Here is a 16968-nt window from a genome sequence, read left to right on the forward strand (position 1 = left end):
ATTTTTTACATTATACCACTGAGCTGTGAAGGTGTGGGTATGCTATATTTCCTTAATGAAGCACACAGTAACTATTTTGTTAGTAATAATGTAGCATTAAAATTTTAGCCAAAGTTCCCCCCCCCCCCCCCCCAGTATATCAAAACATGCCTTTAAAATTCTTTAGAGTGGTCTTTAAATACACGAACTAACAATCCACTATACTTAGCTTTCTTTTCGTTGTATTGTAGTAAGTGAACAGGCGGATTAATACAATCAGCGATAGTTTTACAACATCTGAATACACCTTTATCTTGAGAGTTTACTCTATGGAAACCTCAAAATAAGCATCTTAACTATGAATCATTGACTTATGAAAATTTAGGGAGGGGAAATAAATCATAATACACAACTATATGACAAACAAGATGAGTTATGTGTGTATTAATATTCCAATATCACTTGAATATGGTGTTTATGTCGTTCAACTGATGCAAAACGCTAGAGCATGTTCTGTATATGATCAATTTTAAAATCGAGGCAGGCTACTGATAAATATGTTTATGTTAAAAGAGTTTCAACAGTTTCTTTTAAAATTACATTACGCACATTCTATGATCGTTATAAGATCTACTAACGACACTATCTGATCAATAGCTAGATCGTTCTATGCACAATGATTTTGACTACGGATAACTCTGTTGACCTTATCAAGATATCGGGATGACGGCGGGTGTGACCGGTCAACAGGGGATACTTACTCTCCCTTAACACCTGACCACACCTCTGGTATATCCATGGGTCCGTATTTGCCCTTCTTTGAATGCTGTATTCTATAGAGGATTGATGATCATTGTTCATTATCATCACTTGTTCATTTAGTTAATGTGTCCAGCTTACAATGTAAGCATGGAGAATCTATTTTTATTTTCCATTGACTCTAGCTTTTGTGAGTGGCTTTGCCTTTGAACTCGTCCGGAATATCTCCGAAATATTTACATACAATCTAACGGTGTTCGTTTTTAATGTAGAAATGCTAATGAAACACTTCTTAAAATATCTGTTCATTACTCCGAGCAAAAATATCTGAATACTAGTACCATTCGACCTCTGGCTTAATGTATAACTATGTGATATCGAATGTTCCCTGTGAAGGTTATTTATATATATTGATACTTGAAACTGTTGGATACGTTTTCATTTTGTAAATAGAATATCATATATTCATCATTCCTGCAAGTACGGTTCTAGAAACCTTTACACCACACATGGATAGTTTATGCACTAAAGTTTCCATTTTACTGCACAACAATTCTGTTTTCAAGAAATCCAGAAAGCACTATATGAAATTGTAATTTTTCCATTAAACACATCAGAGTAGAATTCACTCCCGAACTCTCAACAGAGTCTCTCCTGGTATCTACTGCCTCAATACCTCATCAGAACTCATAGTTGCCATCAAAGCTTGTGATTTGAATTTTAATAAAACAAATGTAAATTCTGTGACATTCGCAAGAGAGAAAAAGAACAAGTATTGGGCTAAGACGTTGATTCATTGCAAAAAAATATTAAGCAACAATGTAATGTTATGTCTTATTTTATTGTTAATGTGCGTCTATCTGTTGTTGTCCTGGATAAAATGTCACAGCACAATATGTGATCAACATCCTCAGTTTATATAATCAGTAATGAGGTTGTGCTGACGTTGTGATGGCATGAAATGCCACGCCTCCTTGTCCCCTTCTCTTTTCTCTGTAACCTATAGTCTGAGGATGACAGTTCCGTCTCTCCGACTGATGTACTCGGGGAGGACTGTGGGTCGGGGAGGAACTCTTCTCGTTGATTGGGTTGACCTGGCAGTAGTAGCACGGGTGGGTGGACGTTTGTTTTGTTGGATGTCGTGAAGCATTGCTTTTACCTGAGAAAGGGACAAAGAAACAATTAGGCACAAGGTATCACATAAATGACGATATTTCCAAAACAAAATGTGCAAATACATGGACTTAATGACTTTATTAAGGATATAAACTATTTTCTAAAATTCTGCATGGACTATAAGTGCATGTTTTTCTATAAATTTGTAAAAGAAATGTATGCCAATTGTTAAACTGATTTTGATTACGGTTTACTCCATTCACCTAATCAAGATAAAATGCTCACGATGGGTGTCACCGGTCAACAGGGATTGCTTACTCATCCTAGACACCTGATCCCATCTCTGATAATTGCAGGGATCCGTGTTTGTCCTAATCTTAATTTTGTATTCCTTGTAGCGAATCTGAGATTGGTCACTGTTCATTATCTACATTGTTCACTTACCCACATGTAGAAAGCAGCAGCTCCCCTGCTGACGTCAAGAATCTGCCACATGCTGAATTCTTTGATAAGTTTGGACACAAAGTCTACCCTATCCTGAAGTACAGCTTTTGTATTGAAGCGTGTGATTCTACGCATTATGTATTGCCGCCCAGTTCGAAAAAGAAGCCCTTGACAAGCACTGAAATCCTTTAAAACAAGTAAAGCATTGTCATATTTTGTTGTTAAGTTTTATATACCGTATCATTTATCAACTCTAAACATGCAAATATTTTTTACCTTGCAATCTTCCGGTTGGTCACCAAGTAGTACAAGTGTAGCCATGATACATTCGTGCACGCCCTCTGGTGGATTAGCATACTGCTTTATTTCCGTTAAAGCAATTTGGTTGATTTCAAGAGTGACTTTAGTGACTTTTTCCTTTCTCGTATTCTTATCCATAATCTTATGCGTCACAACCACTCTGACGTCATCCGCTGTCTTGGAGACATTTATGGTTTCGTCCATTAAGACCGGGGTGTGCATCTTGCATTCTTGTACTAATCCTGTTAATTTAATTGTTCAATTTCAATTTTTACAAACAAAATTATACCAGATCTGCAAAATCATCCAGAATACACATCGATAGGCATTTTCATATCACATTTACTGTTAATTAATTTCCAATGCAAGGTCAATATTGAATAATTGAGACCAGACCTACCTATATATATATCAAATCGTTTGGCACAGAGTGAAATACATAGAAAATTAAACATTTCCGAGCATTTGATTAAATAAAGTGAAAGGTAGGTATCATACATGTACATGGTTGATTATATCTTGTTTAATACCCCTCTCGAGAATTTTTCACTCATATGGAGACGTCACCAAGACCGGTGAAGGATTCAAATCTAGACCTATGCTCGGCGCTTATGGCCATTGTTTAGCGTGCCACACCTACTGTGACACGGGACATCCGTTTTTAAGGTAATATCCGATGACCCGTGACATTCACACCTGATGCCAAGCGTTTGGCGATGGAACTGTCACTACCTGTTTGTCGCGGCCGGGATTCGAACCCCGACCTTCCACATTCGAGGCGAATGCTCTACCTCTAGACCACCGCGGCGGTCAGGATTAATGTACATAAATCAAATTTGCAGTTATTGAAAAAGAAAGGGCGAAAAATTTAACATGCATGCGTTATGTTTTAAAACTGAAGCTAGATTCCTCTCATTTATTTGACAATGAATAGGGCCTTGGTTTTCATCAATGAATATTCTAAAACACATTTTTGGTGTCGTTTTCTTGAAATTAAGCAACCAAAGACCATCTTTCGCACTGATATATCAAATGTTTTATTCCTAGAATTTCAAAAAGCTGTGGAAACTCTTCAGTCATTAGATCATGGCTTTAGATTTAATATGAAATGATATAAGTTCGCAGTCCCTACTTTGTTGATCTTTGATCTTCTTCATCACGTCTTTTACAGCCTTTGGAAAGATGGTGTCTCGTTTGGTCTTAGATGTTGATTGGTAGAGTTCTAGATATCTTAGAATTAGATCAAGATCCCGAACCTTCAAGGCCTTCCTTAGCTTCGCTTTCATTTCTCTATTTGTAGCTGTGAAAAATATTCTCACATGTTATCATATGAAAATCAATGCATACTATTGTACATAATAAATTTTCAACAATTTCTTATAGTCAAAATAAGGCTGTTATTTTCCTATTACCATCAGTGAATCGTTCCTGTAAAAACTCATCTAACAGATCTGAGCTTTTGATCGACCTTAGATCAGGGACTACAGTCCCAAAGTCTTTCTTTTCAGTGCCTTGATTTCTCTTTGTGTCCTTTTTCGATTTCATCTCCGTGACATCTTCTCTAACTGGAATTTCATCATCACTGTCTAAAAACACGTTTCCATCAAAATCATTTCCACCAAATAGCTTTGAGTTTGACATGGACTCGTCCCTGCTTGGATTGGATGAGGGGACTCGAATGACGGTGTACCGCCCCAATATTTGAACATGCGGACCAGACTCCTTGGTCAAGACGTCCACTTGATACCTCCCGTATCCTTGAATTCGAACTTCGATCCCATCTTTGGTTTTCACCACAGCAGCCTTGTCACCAGGCTTGTCATTGGCATCAGTTTTACTGAGTGATGTAAATACTGTTTTAATTGGATGATCTATATTGATTTTGACAATGTTTTTGGTCGTTTGAAATGTTCGCACATCTAATTCGTCTTTCTTCTTTTTCTGCTCCTTGCCATTTTTCTTGTCTTCTACGATGGTTACGCCTTTCTTTTTCGTTCGAGTGTCATCTGGCTTTGCACCACCTTTTTTCAAAACACCCTTACGAGGACTCATCTTTTCATTGCCTTTCATGTCCATATTTTTCTCTGACGGAGAATGTCTTGAATTTCCACTTCTATTTGTTTGTTTGGAGTTTAGCCTGGTTTCATTATTTTCAGTGGTTGTTTTCGTGCCTTTTCGGGTCCTATCACTATTAACGGTTACAGCAGTTTTCATACTGCCCCTAGATTCTTGTCGGCTAAGTCCGGTAGATACCGGAGGCTTGCTCATACTGGTACCATTGCCTGACGGTGTTTGATCTGTTTGGGAGATCACATTGTGACCAATATGAAATCCCATTTCCTTTGTTATATCTCCTGTGTCAGATGATGTTTTTGTTGAATTGTCTTTACAACCTGCTCGTGACTTAACAAGCTGAGATTCATTTTCCAGCACAGTGTTTGATCTCTCCATATTTGAGATGCCATCCTTTACTTTAGCCCTCCCTTTACCCTTTTTCTCAAGCTTCTCCAGCTCCTCTTTGCTGAGTGATCCTGTTGACTGAATCAAGAAACTAGAAACTTCTTCAACTTTTTTATGCTTTTCTTTCTCGTTCCATCCAAATATATTCAGTGAATAAAGTCCAGCAACTGGTAGTTTCAGATTAAACGTCCATTGTTTGTTCTCCCTTTTGTCTTTGATACTCATGACTTTCTTTGCAGTTGGATTGGATGTGGACAATTCGCTAAACAAGGCAGCATCCTCATCGGCTGTGAATTGTAAATCGAGCTTTCCATCCCATGCCATTAAAACGCCATTTGATTCATCCATCATCTCGACGTCGAGCTGAAATGCCCCTAATTTAGGACCAATTTGACTACCCAGTACGAAAGGATATGGATCATTCCTGGCATTTCCAGTAAATTCAATCAGGTAAGTCATAACCGTAGAATCTGGAATTTTTCCGCGCAAAACATCGATGTCTGCAAATATTTTCAGAGTGTAGTCTCCCTGTTCAGGAAGTCTTATGTAAACAAAGTATTCCTGTCTGACGCTGTCCAGCCGACCGAGAGCGTGTCTGCTCAATGTAGCAGCATCAATTTTTGTTGATCCCAAACAATGGCTGATCTCCCTCACTTTTGACGCCGGAAATCGAATTTCTACAATCCCCGTTTCAGTTTGAATGACGTTTGACTTGGGACTTATTGGAACAATACCGAGTTCTTCTGCAAGCGGATGAGGACCCCATCCATGCTCAGGAACTTCTGGGAAACCCTTGAAGTCTTTTACAGGCACGCCACAGTGGATTAAGTAGGAAAATATTAGATTGAATTCTTGGTTATTGTATTTTTCCGTTCCATATACATCCAACCTAAATCGACCAATGAAAGGAAAACTTACACCGAATTGTAACTTTGTGTTTGATTTGCTCATCATGACATATTTCTCTATGTCACTTGTGTCAGTATTTTCATCAACGTCTAATTCCGTCAGAGAAAACTTAAATTCTAAATCTGCACCTCTGTCTTTTGGCAAGTCAAAACAAATTTTACACGGTCTTCCGTCCGGCCGCAGAACACAGTTATTTGTGTCCGGAAACTCTTTACTCACACTGAGACCCATCTCATGGTAGTATTCTCTGAGGTACGGCTGCTCCTGGAATCTTTCTACGGTTATAGGGTTGTCTAAAAGTTGCCACTGATCATCATCTGGAAAATGTGTCCAGATGAATTTGTCTGGATCACACAAAAAGAAGAATTCATTCACTGGACGTGGTTCTCCATCGGTGTCTCCGAGTTCAGTAGATAGAGTTATCTGCCCTTCTTCGTCCACTGATATCTGGTCGCGGTACTGACCATACGATATAGATGTGTGAGCCCAGAAGGGATCGATTAGGCGCCACTCGCCGTTCAGAAACACAGCGTTCCACTTAGAGGCAAGAGTTTCTTTTCGAATCTCATCTCCAACTTCATAAAAACCGTGTTTCGATACTCCATTAATAACAACACATGGGATGTTGGCGGATCTAAAACATGAAATCAAATGTAAAAAAAAATGTTGCATGGAATCTAAACTTCGATTAATAAAAATACTGAAACATCGGTATTTAGTAGACATTCAACACTGGATTTCTTTGGCATGTTTCGGTATACTCACACACACAAAACATAGAGGAGGTTGGCATGGTCACCAAAGTCAGACTGTATCTTTATCAGATATTCCAGAGGGCTGTTTTCAGGGGGAAGAATTTGAGATGTGATGCTCTCCTCATCAAAAGATGTCGTCCATCTAAATATAGCGCGGATTCTGTACAGGTCGTCAATAACTTTAAAACTTTTGGATACCACCAGGTGGTCTGATATATCCCAGAAATTCTCTAGTAACAGTTCTGGTGGCGCCTATAATGAACAAAAAATATAAATTATATAACAATCCGAACTCCTCGAATGTCTCGCTCACTTGACAAAGAGTCCGCGAGAGATTCGAGGAGTTCCGATTGGATTATATAACCCATTAGTTCATTTTGTAACAACATCAAGTTATTGGACGTTTAAGTTTGACATTTCATTTTTACCTCTAGAGCTGCTCGATCAATGGAGGAAAAATCAACTCGTTTGAGAAGCTCTTCTTTAGAAATATTTGGCGGAACCACCGGAAAATTTACCCCCTCCCCAAATGTTCCAGCAGCCTGATCCAAGACATCTTCTACCTACAATACACAGACGATCAATTGTTTATCGAACGAATTGTCGCGAAGTAAAGTATAATTGTGTTGGGGTTTTGGGGGGTTTTTTTTTTGTTTTTTTTTTTAGAAATATCTCTGTGTTTGCATGTTTATGTAATTAGATGTAAAAAGAAAACCTTACAAATTTGAAAAGTAATTCAAACTCATTGCAGTTAGATGTGATTTATATAAACACATAAAATGCAACCCCACCCCCCCAAAAAAATATTTCCTCTTCTACTCGCTTATTTATCTTATATTTTTGCTTATATTCCAATATGCACATTCGTAGTACCTAGCTTTTATCATACTGTGATTACAATGGCTAAGCGACATTCTGAGAAATGGATGCTTCAAGATAAAATAAAAATTGTAGTACTTACTGCGAATACCCGAGGTCCCTGGGCCTGATTCCCCATGGTAACACCCTCATACAGCTGCAACTATATTCACCAAATAATTGTTAATCCTGGGGGCTATGCCAATCAACAACTGCCTCGCACAATTGCCCAGGTTTACGTGGCTAGAGACCTACCAGATACAACGATAACTAACACACTCACATACGGCAGTGTCCAAAAGTCAATAAATTGTTTCACCCTGATCTTAAAGCAGCTTTGTAGATGTGTTGTTCTTGGAGATTACATTTTTCGCAGAAGGTATCAATTTAAGTAGCCAATTAACATAGAATCACCGGCTCATAGTTGAAACTAGCAGATAAAAATTTAAATTCATCACAATACGAATTCATTTGATATTTTCATTTCTTCTTCATGTTATTCTTTTCGCATTTGGATGTTTGCATAAATATTTCACCCAATTTCTAAAACGTTAAAATACGACGAATAGGGAGTATCGGTATTTAAATATGATCAACCAGGACAACCAATGTTAAAGACAGACACAACAGACTCGATCATATTGGGTGGGATGGGATGGGAAAGTAAAATACACATAGATATTCTTACATTTATTTATAAAATATTGTTGAAAATGGAAAAAAAAACAATGGCCTATAGCAGTAATTCATAACGACAATACTGTCATTTTTTATGGAATTTGAAATTACTTCCATGACAGTAATTTGACGTAATTGCAAATCTAGCAATTTGCAAGTCATTTACAAAATCCAATGGTCCAGTGAATATGATGTCAATATACGTAGAAACGACACTTGTACAACAAGTATGATTGTAGCGAATGATAATTCTTTCGACACTACTATAAACTGTTATCTTCTGGTTCTAATTATCCTTCAAATTTTCAACACAGTGCTTCCGTCTCTTCTACCACTGTAAGGCACCATGCTGGCAGACCTAGGACCAATATTCCGCGCAGACGTTTTCCCGCTCTTTCTGAGAGAGTTCCGGTATGATTCCGCCTCCTGCACCATGTTGTTTGTCTAAATCAAAATCGTTGAAATTTGTTATGGAGTTTGAATGTAACAGATTTCAGCAATTAGCAAATAGGGTTATATACATAAGAATAATTTGCTTTTTACAAACCCAAGTATAAAACGCAGCCGCTCCTTTGCTGACGTCACGGATTTGCAAATATTCAAATCGACTCAGGATTTTCTTCGTAGCTGCAACAATAGTTGGATTGGTATCTTTTGGGTCGAAGGCGGAAATTCGTCTAAGGATGTTATTTTTACCAGTTTTGAACAGCAAAGAATGACATTTTTTCCAGTCCTGAAATAGTCGTGTTATGGTTATTGCATATCTAGGGTAATAGCAGATCGTAGAAATTATGGTAATTACGCGGTTGTCACCTTGACTACTCGAGCCTCCTCCCCCAGTAACAAAAAGGTGGCACCCAGGGTCTGGTGCACGCCGTTTGGTGGTTTGGTGTACTTTTTCATTTCCGTCACAGCGTTCTGGTTCATCTCTATCACAGTCGTGTGAATCCTCTTCATTCTCAGGTACCTTTCCAGCAGTCTGCCAGCTAGGAGGATCTGAACCGTCAGCGCCATGTTGTAGTTGTATTTGTGGGCGCGATTGATTGCCTCTCGGAGAACATCAGGATCCTTAGACAAAGTGGCGTTGATCAAATCTGAAACATATTCTGATTTAATGATAACCTAAAATATTTTTACATGTTTAGTTATGATTATAAATACACACATTCTGCATGTGTGATAGGATTGACGTCAAACTAATTGATTGATTGATTGTATATTGTTTAACGTTCCGCTCGAGAATATTCCCCTCATTCGGAGACGTCACCGTTGCCGATGAAGGGCTGCAAAATTTGGGCATATGCTCGGCGCTTACGGCCTTTGAGCAGGGGGGTATTGTGCCACGCCTGCTGTGACACGGAGCCTTGGTTTTTGCGGTCTCATCTGAAGGACCATCCCATTTAGTCGTCTTTTACGACAAGGAAGGCGTACTGACTACTGAGGACCTATTCTAACCCGGATCCTCACGGCATTAAAACTAATGCGTTCGTGCCTTTATACTATGGGTCCATAATATATCTTTTGTGGAATTTTACTTCAAACACTTCCATTCGAAATATCTTACTTTGAATTAACATTTAAGCATGTATTTGAACTTTTCAAGTGTCATGTATTCATGGAAGATGAAAAAAAAGTGAAGATAACGAATAATTATTTGATCAATCTCATAAATTCCACAAAGAATACAAAATTAAGATTAATGCAAACAATGACTCCTGGACACACCAGAGGTTGGAACAGGTGCCTAGGAGGAGTTGGGATTTCCTGTTGACCGGTCAACCCATATTCAAAATCAGCATGCAATGAACGACCTAACAGTTAATATGAACCAAGTCAGACAGCATTCGACATAATGACAATTTGATCATTAAAACGACCACAGATATGCGGAATGCTTTAAGATGTAATTTTAAGTGCTTCACACAAACTTTAAAGCTCCTTGATTAATATTGAAATGATAAACTAGTATGTATTTATATGGTATTGGTGTGTAATGATAAAAGTTTTTTTTTCCAGTTATCAGCCTATATCATTCAAAGTCCGAAGTTGATAGCCGATTGTGGTGTCTCGAATTGATATGCAAAATGGTGTATACTATTCTTTATGTAATACAAAGTAGTTTTAACTGCTCCTATATAATCTCCGGAATTTTCGTTTGTTAACAGATATATTTCAATTGATCTTACTGTCTTTTGCTTTAATTTGGTTAATTATCCGCCTGGCTTCTCGTCTGAGTTCGTCATCTTTAGGAGGTTTGGTAGCTTTATATTCCGAGAAGCTCTGTGTTAATTCTTTCAGGTTCCTGTCCCTGATCGCTCTGTGTAACTTCCGGACAATTGTTCGTCGGCGTGCTACAGAAAGCATTGGATAAAACATTAAAACGTTATATCATAAACAGGCTTGTCAGGAATATATAAAATTGACAACGTACCAATATTTACTTCCATCATTTTGGTATGATGAACATTCTGATTGAGTTACATAGTTTAGAATCCTTTTTATTTATTAAATTGATATCTTGAAGTTATTACAATATATACCGCTCTGTCTAGAATGATGAGAGAGAGAGAGAGAGAGAGAGAGAGAGAGAGAGAGTGTGTGTGTGTGTGTGTGTGTGTGTGTGTGTGTGTGTGTGTGTGTGTGTGTGAGTTCAGGACGACCAACACTTTTTCTATTCAGATCTATTTAATTCAAAAGTTGTCAAATAAAAAATGTAAAGATAGCGAACAATGATTAATTCGTATACGCAAGAAGTCCTATAAAAAATTTCAAATACAAAGTTGAGGGCAGAGAAAACCTGGACCCCTGGACATACCAGAAACGGGATCGAGAGTCAGAATGTCACAGTATGAATGCACGGCGCATCATAAAATATGCTGGCGTAAGCGTCGCAGTTCATACCCTCATGTATTTTCAAAAATGATAAAATTATTTCTTAGATATGTAATGTTTTTTTAGATTGCCATTTTCATAAAAAGATCTTCCGTGTGTAATATTTTACTGGCAATCCAATTTAACAAATAAAGTTTTACCTTTGTATTGAAACAATTAATAATCCATAGTGGTTTTTGAAGAATTTTATTTTACACTTGATGAACTAGATATATCGGTTATCATCTACATTTCTTAATGTAACAAAATATTTCTTGTAAACAAAGGTAAATGAAATATTATTGTAAAGTTTTCTTTCAGATTTCAGTACAATATCTTCTAGGTAATAATTTAGAATCGTGTTCAAATACAGGATGCTTTCTATTTTCTCTATTATAGAATCACGTCTGATATCAAATTAAACAATTTCCATCGCCAAACGCTCAGCATCAGGTGTGAATGTCACGGGTCCTGAAAGATGACCTTAAAAACGGATTTCCCGTGTCGCAGTAGGTGTGGCACGCTAAAGAACCCTCACTGCTCAATGACAGTAAGCTCCGAGCAAAGGTCTAAATTTGAAGCCCTTCACCAGTCTTGGTGACGTCTCCATATGAGGGGAAAATTCACGAGAGAGACGTTAAGCAAGATACAATCAATCGTCTGGGATAAATCAGCATAAATAAGTTGCGGTATACGTGTAACTAAGGCATTCACAACACAAGATTTTCCAAATATCGTTTACATTATTTTCTTCCATGATTCAAAAATCTATATTGGTTAAATCAAAAGTTGTATAGTTTTTAAACTATCTTTATCTCCCCATTTTAATAAAACATTGATTACAGTTGAGCGTTGTGAAAAAGTCAGCTCTTTTATTTAACACATGGAGTAATACCTCATGAAATACAGGTAGATTCCAAAACCATTTCTATAACTCTCGTGGTAGCCCATCTTACCCATGCGATTTATTGTGATGTCCGCACAGAAAATGTATCAGTGATCTTAAACCGGATGCTAAGGGGGGAAAGTCAGCTTGCGCATGCACAGTTTTTCGTTTGCACCTGCTGCTATGAGAAAACTTAGCTTAATGATGCGACCTATATCTACAGACTGGAACCTAACAGGATAGCATGTAACCCATTCATGGGGGAAAGTCAGCTTTCGCATGCATCGGGATCGGCAAAGCTTCATAAGAAACAGTTGTTAAGAGAATCTAAAATATATCGTTTTATATGGTTTTTCAAAAACAGTTTCTAGTGTTCTCAATAAGTAATATTTTGTTCATATCTTAGAATAGGCATCATCGGTGAAGTTGCACTGAGCAATTAAAATTTTAAAAAAAAAAAACGACATTCAAGCTCGTGGGCATCAATATTTTGTTGCCAGATTTACATGTACAATGTATATCTTTGGATTATGGTATTTTGTTGTCGGGTCTATATCTATTTATTGGATTTAAGTACGAAACCTGCACGTTATTATTTAGGCCCGATTGTGTCTCCCGTTGAATTTGAACTTCGAAGTCCAAATCAAAGACAATGATGATTCTTTGATAAGAAAAAGCACGGCTCTGCCATTTTTATTTCGTGAGTTCGATTGTTTTTCGTTTTGGAGAAAGCGTTCAACTACAGTGCTTTGGGCGCTAGAAAGTTAGAAATCCAACATTTTACAAAGATATTATGTACTCTAGAAGAAAATTTAAAAGTTGTGCATTGCGAATTTTCTTAGCGTGTCATCAAATACATTTAACCTACCAACACGATATTTCCTTTTGGTTTCTTCGTCCATATTATTTTCATCAATGTCTGGTAATCCAATCGCTTGTGATTCATTGGCAACGCGCTCATCATCACCCTCAAAATCATCCTCGCCCTCATCTTCTATCTTGTCCTCAGATATGACATGTGCGGCCACCATCCCAAATGCGGAAATACTGACGCTGTCATTTCTAGTGGCAGTGCGTGCATTGTTATTGTCCTGAATGGTTAATATGCTTTCGTTATCAGTGTCTGTAATACTCTTACCGTCCGAGTAATTGCTAAAAACGTCGTCACTGATTTTGTCCTGGTTATCTAGAGATTTTGTCGGAGAGGTTTCCTTTCCTGCTTTTTCCGTCTGTATGATCGCAATGCCCGTCACAGCTCCAGCTGCATCGACATCTTTTAGATTTTCATCTGATGGACTTGCTGTGGAAGGTTTGGTTTCGTTTGTCTCTGGTTTTTCGTCCTTCGAGGAATTTGCCTTGTTACATTTATCACTGTTGTTTGTGTGCTTTGAATCATTTCCAGTGTCGTTATTGTCTTTTATTTTGGAATCATTAACAACACCCAGAACGACAACACTTTGCAGTTCTTCCGGTGTCGATTCTCTACTTGCTGTTTCGGTATCAATTTGTTCTTTTTCACCATTTGTCCTCATTTCTTGATCGTTAGTCTTTGTAGCAATATCCTTCTCATTGCCTTTATTTTCCACGTTTTTACTTTCTTTGTCATCATCTTCGTTTTCATAGTTGTCATCATCCTCCGTTACCGTATATAAAGTGGTTCTATAACTTCCCTCCTCATCTTCACGTGTCTCTTCATAATCACTAACATGATTTTCTTCCACTTGTTCTTCTTCCGCTTCCTGGGGTTTAAGAGTCTCTATCAGCGCCTCTATATCGTCTGTATAAGAGTCAATAGATGGACGACGACAGATGGTGAACCTAGCCACCGTCTCCAGTGTGTTCGATGTATCTTGAGCCCAAACATCCATCACGTATTCTCCATCTTCCCTTAGTGTTATATCGAACGTATCTTTGTTGATCATAACGGACGGCCTGGTTCCATTTTCTCCGTCTCTGCCATCTCTTCTACTTATTCTTGTAAACACTTTCTCACTTACATCTGTATTTGGTATTGGTATCGTGATGGTTTCTTCTGAGGTGCGGATAGTAGCCGTAATTATTTCATCAATGTCTTCGGTATCGTCTGCAAACTTGACGCGCTTAGCATCAGTAACGATTGAAGTGATCATGTAACTCTGAACCTCGTACACGTTTCCACTGTCCTCTTCCATAGACGCTAAAACGTTCATTGAGTATTCCCCGGGAACCGGGAGGGTTAGATCAAACACCCAGTGGCTATCAACGTGTGTGGTCTCAATTTTACTTCTCGTTTGCGAGTCTCTATCACTACAGGAAAGATCACACATTAACAGAACTCCGTCAGTATGGGTTTCAAATTCTACCCTCGCCCTTCCACCCCAAGCTTTAATAATCCCGTTCTGGTAGCTCAGAACGTCAATACCAAATTTTTCTGCGTAAGGCTTTGTTCCCAGATTTCCACCTGCAACATTTGGGAAAGGTTCGTTAATCTTTTGTCCACCTTCATAGACGAGCAGTAAATTAATTATGTCCTTTGGAATATAGTTTTTTATTTTATTCCCACCGTCATCAGCATATATCTTCAGTGCGTATTCTCCTTCTCGGGGTAGTCGAACTTTCACGATATATTTCTCTCTGTCTCTTCGTGCTAGAATATATTTGCTCAATAATGCCTCATTGATGAGAACATTTTTTAATGCAACGGCAAGGAAGGGAATGCCTGTTACTTCAAATATCAATTCCATATCTCCACTTTTCGTTGTAATGCGTCCACCACAGTCTGCTCGATTCCTGAGACATATCCCGGCATCCTCTGCATGCGGTGTTACACCCCATCCTAAATCTGGACAATCCGGAAAAGGCAAGATATTGTCAAGCTTTTCGTCACACTGAATCAGGTATGTACACAAAAGTTTATATGCTTTTGACTTTTTTACATCAACAGCAAAGATATCCATTTGAAACATTCCAGTAAGAGGCAACTTGATTGTAAATTTTATTTGCCCGTCTGTGTGCTCAAAGAAAACAAATCTTTCGAGAAGTAAATCTACGGGTTTTTCAGATCCATCAGAGCTCACCTGCGTCCTGGACTGGCTGAGACTGTATGCAAACTTATAAAACCTTCCTTTTGATTTTGGTAACTTGAAAACGATTTCCACAGGGTCTCCCTCAGTATGGAGAATACAATTTTCGCACTTGTTTCCAATTTCCATCTCCAGAAGGTGAAACTGTTCCCTGATATAAACTCTCTCCTCAAATCCCTTTTCTGTAATTGGAGACTGAACAAGTTGCCAACTAGGATCATCGGCGAGGTGAGTCCATAACAACTGTTGTGGATCAACAAGGAAATAAAAGTCATTAAAAGGGACGGGACCTTCACCGTTTTCAGAAACTCGTTTTAGATTCTTCTTCTTTGTGACTTCAAGTCTGTCAATAGAGTTTCGTTCCTCAACACAGACAGAAGCCCAGAAACAGTCCACAAGTCTCCATTCACCATCCAAATAAACGCCATTCCACTGAGAGGCCATGTTTTCCCTGCTTACCTCACCCCCAAGTTCATAGATGGCGCTTTTTGTCATTCCATTAATTATAACACAAGGAATGTCAGCTAATCTGCAAAGCAATATTAACAAGTGAACGATGTCTGACATTACATGGAGACAAGATATACATGTACAAAAAATGTACAAAAATATCAACTTACGAACACATTGTGTAGAAGAGATGTGCATGATCCCCGATCTCACACTGAATCTTTAGAAAATGTTCGAGGGGAGATCCGTCCGGCGGCAAAACATCAGTGTCGATGTTCATAATGTCGTAGGACACAATCCATCGGAAAATGGCACGGACTTTAAACAGATCGTTGACCACCTCACCTTCCGGTGACACAATCATGTATTCTACTACATCCCAAAAGTCTTCAACCAGCAAGTCCGGGGGAACCTGTGGAGAAAATTTACACAGTTTGAATTTTCCAAATTCCCCCAAAGCATTTTCTTGTTGTACCATGCAGTCAAATGACAGTTAATGAAAAAGAGTAGATATTGGTGATAATTGTAAAGCATTCATTAGTATTGCATAACCTACCTGAAGTGCAATATCGTCCATAACCTTGAAGTTGACGCTCTTTAGGAGCTCCTTCTTGGACACGAGGGGCGGTTTGGGATTGGGCTTGCCTTTCTTACCAACAGTTCCTCGGTGGATAGGCATTGGTTTGTTGACATTCTAAAAGTGTTGCATCATCGATCAGTATGTGTACTAAACATGACGTATCAAGGATGAATAAAGAATAATAAGTGTTATAAACTCAAACAAAACAAACTACATCTTACTAGCCCAATAGTTTAGAGTTCGTTCTGCAAACAGGCTTAAACCCGTCTGTAAGAGCTCGACTCTTGCAGGTTTTATTTTCATTCTTGAATAAAACTGCTCTTCAAATATTACCACATCATAAAATATAAAAACGAAAGTACATGAATAGTATCCTGACTTTTTTTGCAATTTAATTTTTTTTATCACAACTTGCTATTTTGAAAATTCTAATTTCTTACTTTTCTGCTGGTATTTTTCAGTGTACAATCTTGTTCGGTAATGAAATAATTATTTTTTGTTTATTGTTGACGTCATACTACCACTGCACACTACATCTCACAGCCCCTTACCTTCTCCTGCCCCCTGGGGGTGTCAATAGGGGGCACTTTAGAATTCCCTGTTCCCATTGTTATTGGTCATCAATATCCATGACTTTCATAGTTATCATCTTTCATTGACTACTGCCTTCAACTACCCAGCACAACTTTTATGTAACCTCCTGACCCAGTCTGCACAGGATTAGCTAGTGTAACATTCTACTAGGCGATTTGTGGGTCGCGGATTATGGTTATTAATCTCAGTTTTGCACGTGGAAAATGATCTGATTTTAAGAATACCCAGCTAATCTGTTCAACGATTGAGTTATAACTTGGTCAATCG

At 38.2% G+C, this 16968-nt stretch overlaps 2 protein-coding genes across 2 annotated transcripts; both read right to left on the minus strand.

Annotated features, from left to right (window-relative positions):
• Positions 1-1596: 1596 nt before the first annotated feature.
• LOC125670286 (uncharacterized) lies at positions 1597-7719 on the minus strand. The gene is made up of 8 exons (XM_048905377.2): positions 7684-7719; positions 7151-7285; positions 6733-6974; positions 4011-6601; positions 3731-3898; positions 2575-2840; positions 2299-2484; positions 1597-1897 (listed from the first exon to the last, which is right to left on the minus strand). The coding sequence occupies exons 1-8, from the start codon at positions 7717-7719 to the stop codon at positions 1739-1741; spliced, it is 3783 nt and encodes a 1260-aa protein (XP_048761334.1). The 3' UTR covers positions 1597-1738.
• An 836-nt stretch (positions 7720-8555) lies between these two features.
• On the minus strand, positions 8556-16715 carry LOC125668908 (uncharacterized). The gene is made up of 8 exons (XM_048903347.2): positions 16659-16715; positions 16084-16221; positions 15698-15939; positions 12884-15606; positions 10445-10609; positions 9072-9352; positions 8806-8991; positions 8556-8702 (listed from the first exon to the last, which is right to left on the minus strand). Exons 1-8 carry the CDS (start codon positions 16713-16715, stop codon positions 8556-8558), a joined length of 3939 nt encoding a protein of 1312 aa, XP_048759304.2.
• Between the last annotated feature and the right edge of the window lie 253 nt (positions 16716-16968).

Source organism: Ostrea edulis, chromosome 4, assembly GCF_947568905.1.
Source record: "Ostrea edulis chromosome 4, xbOstEdul1.1, whole genome shotgun sequence".
NCBI lineage: Eukaryota > Metazoa > Mollusca > Bivalvia > Ostreida > Ostreidae > Ostrea > Ostrea edulis.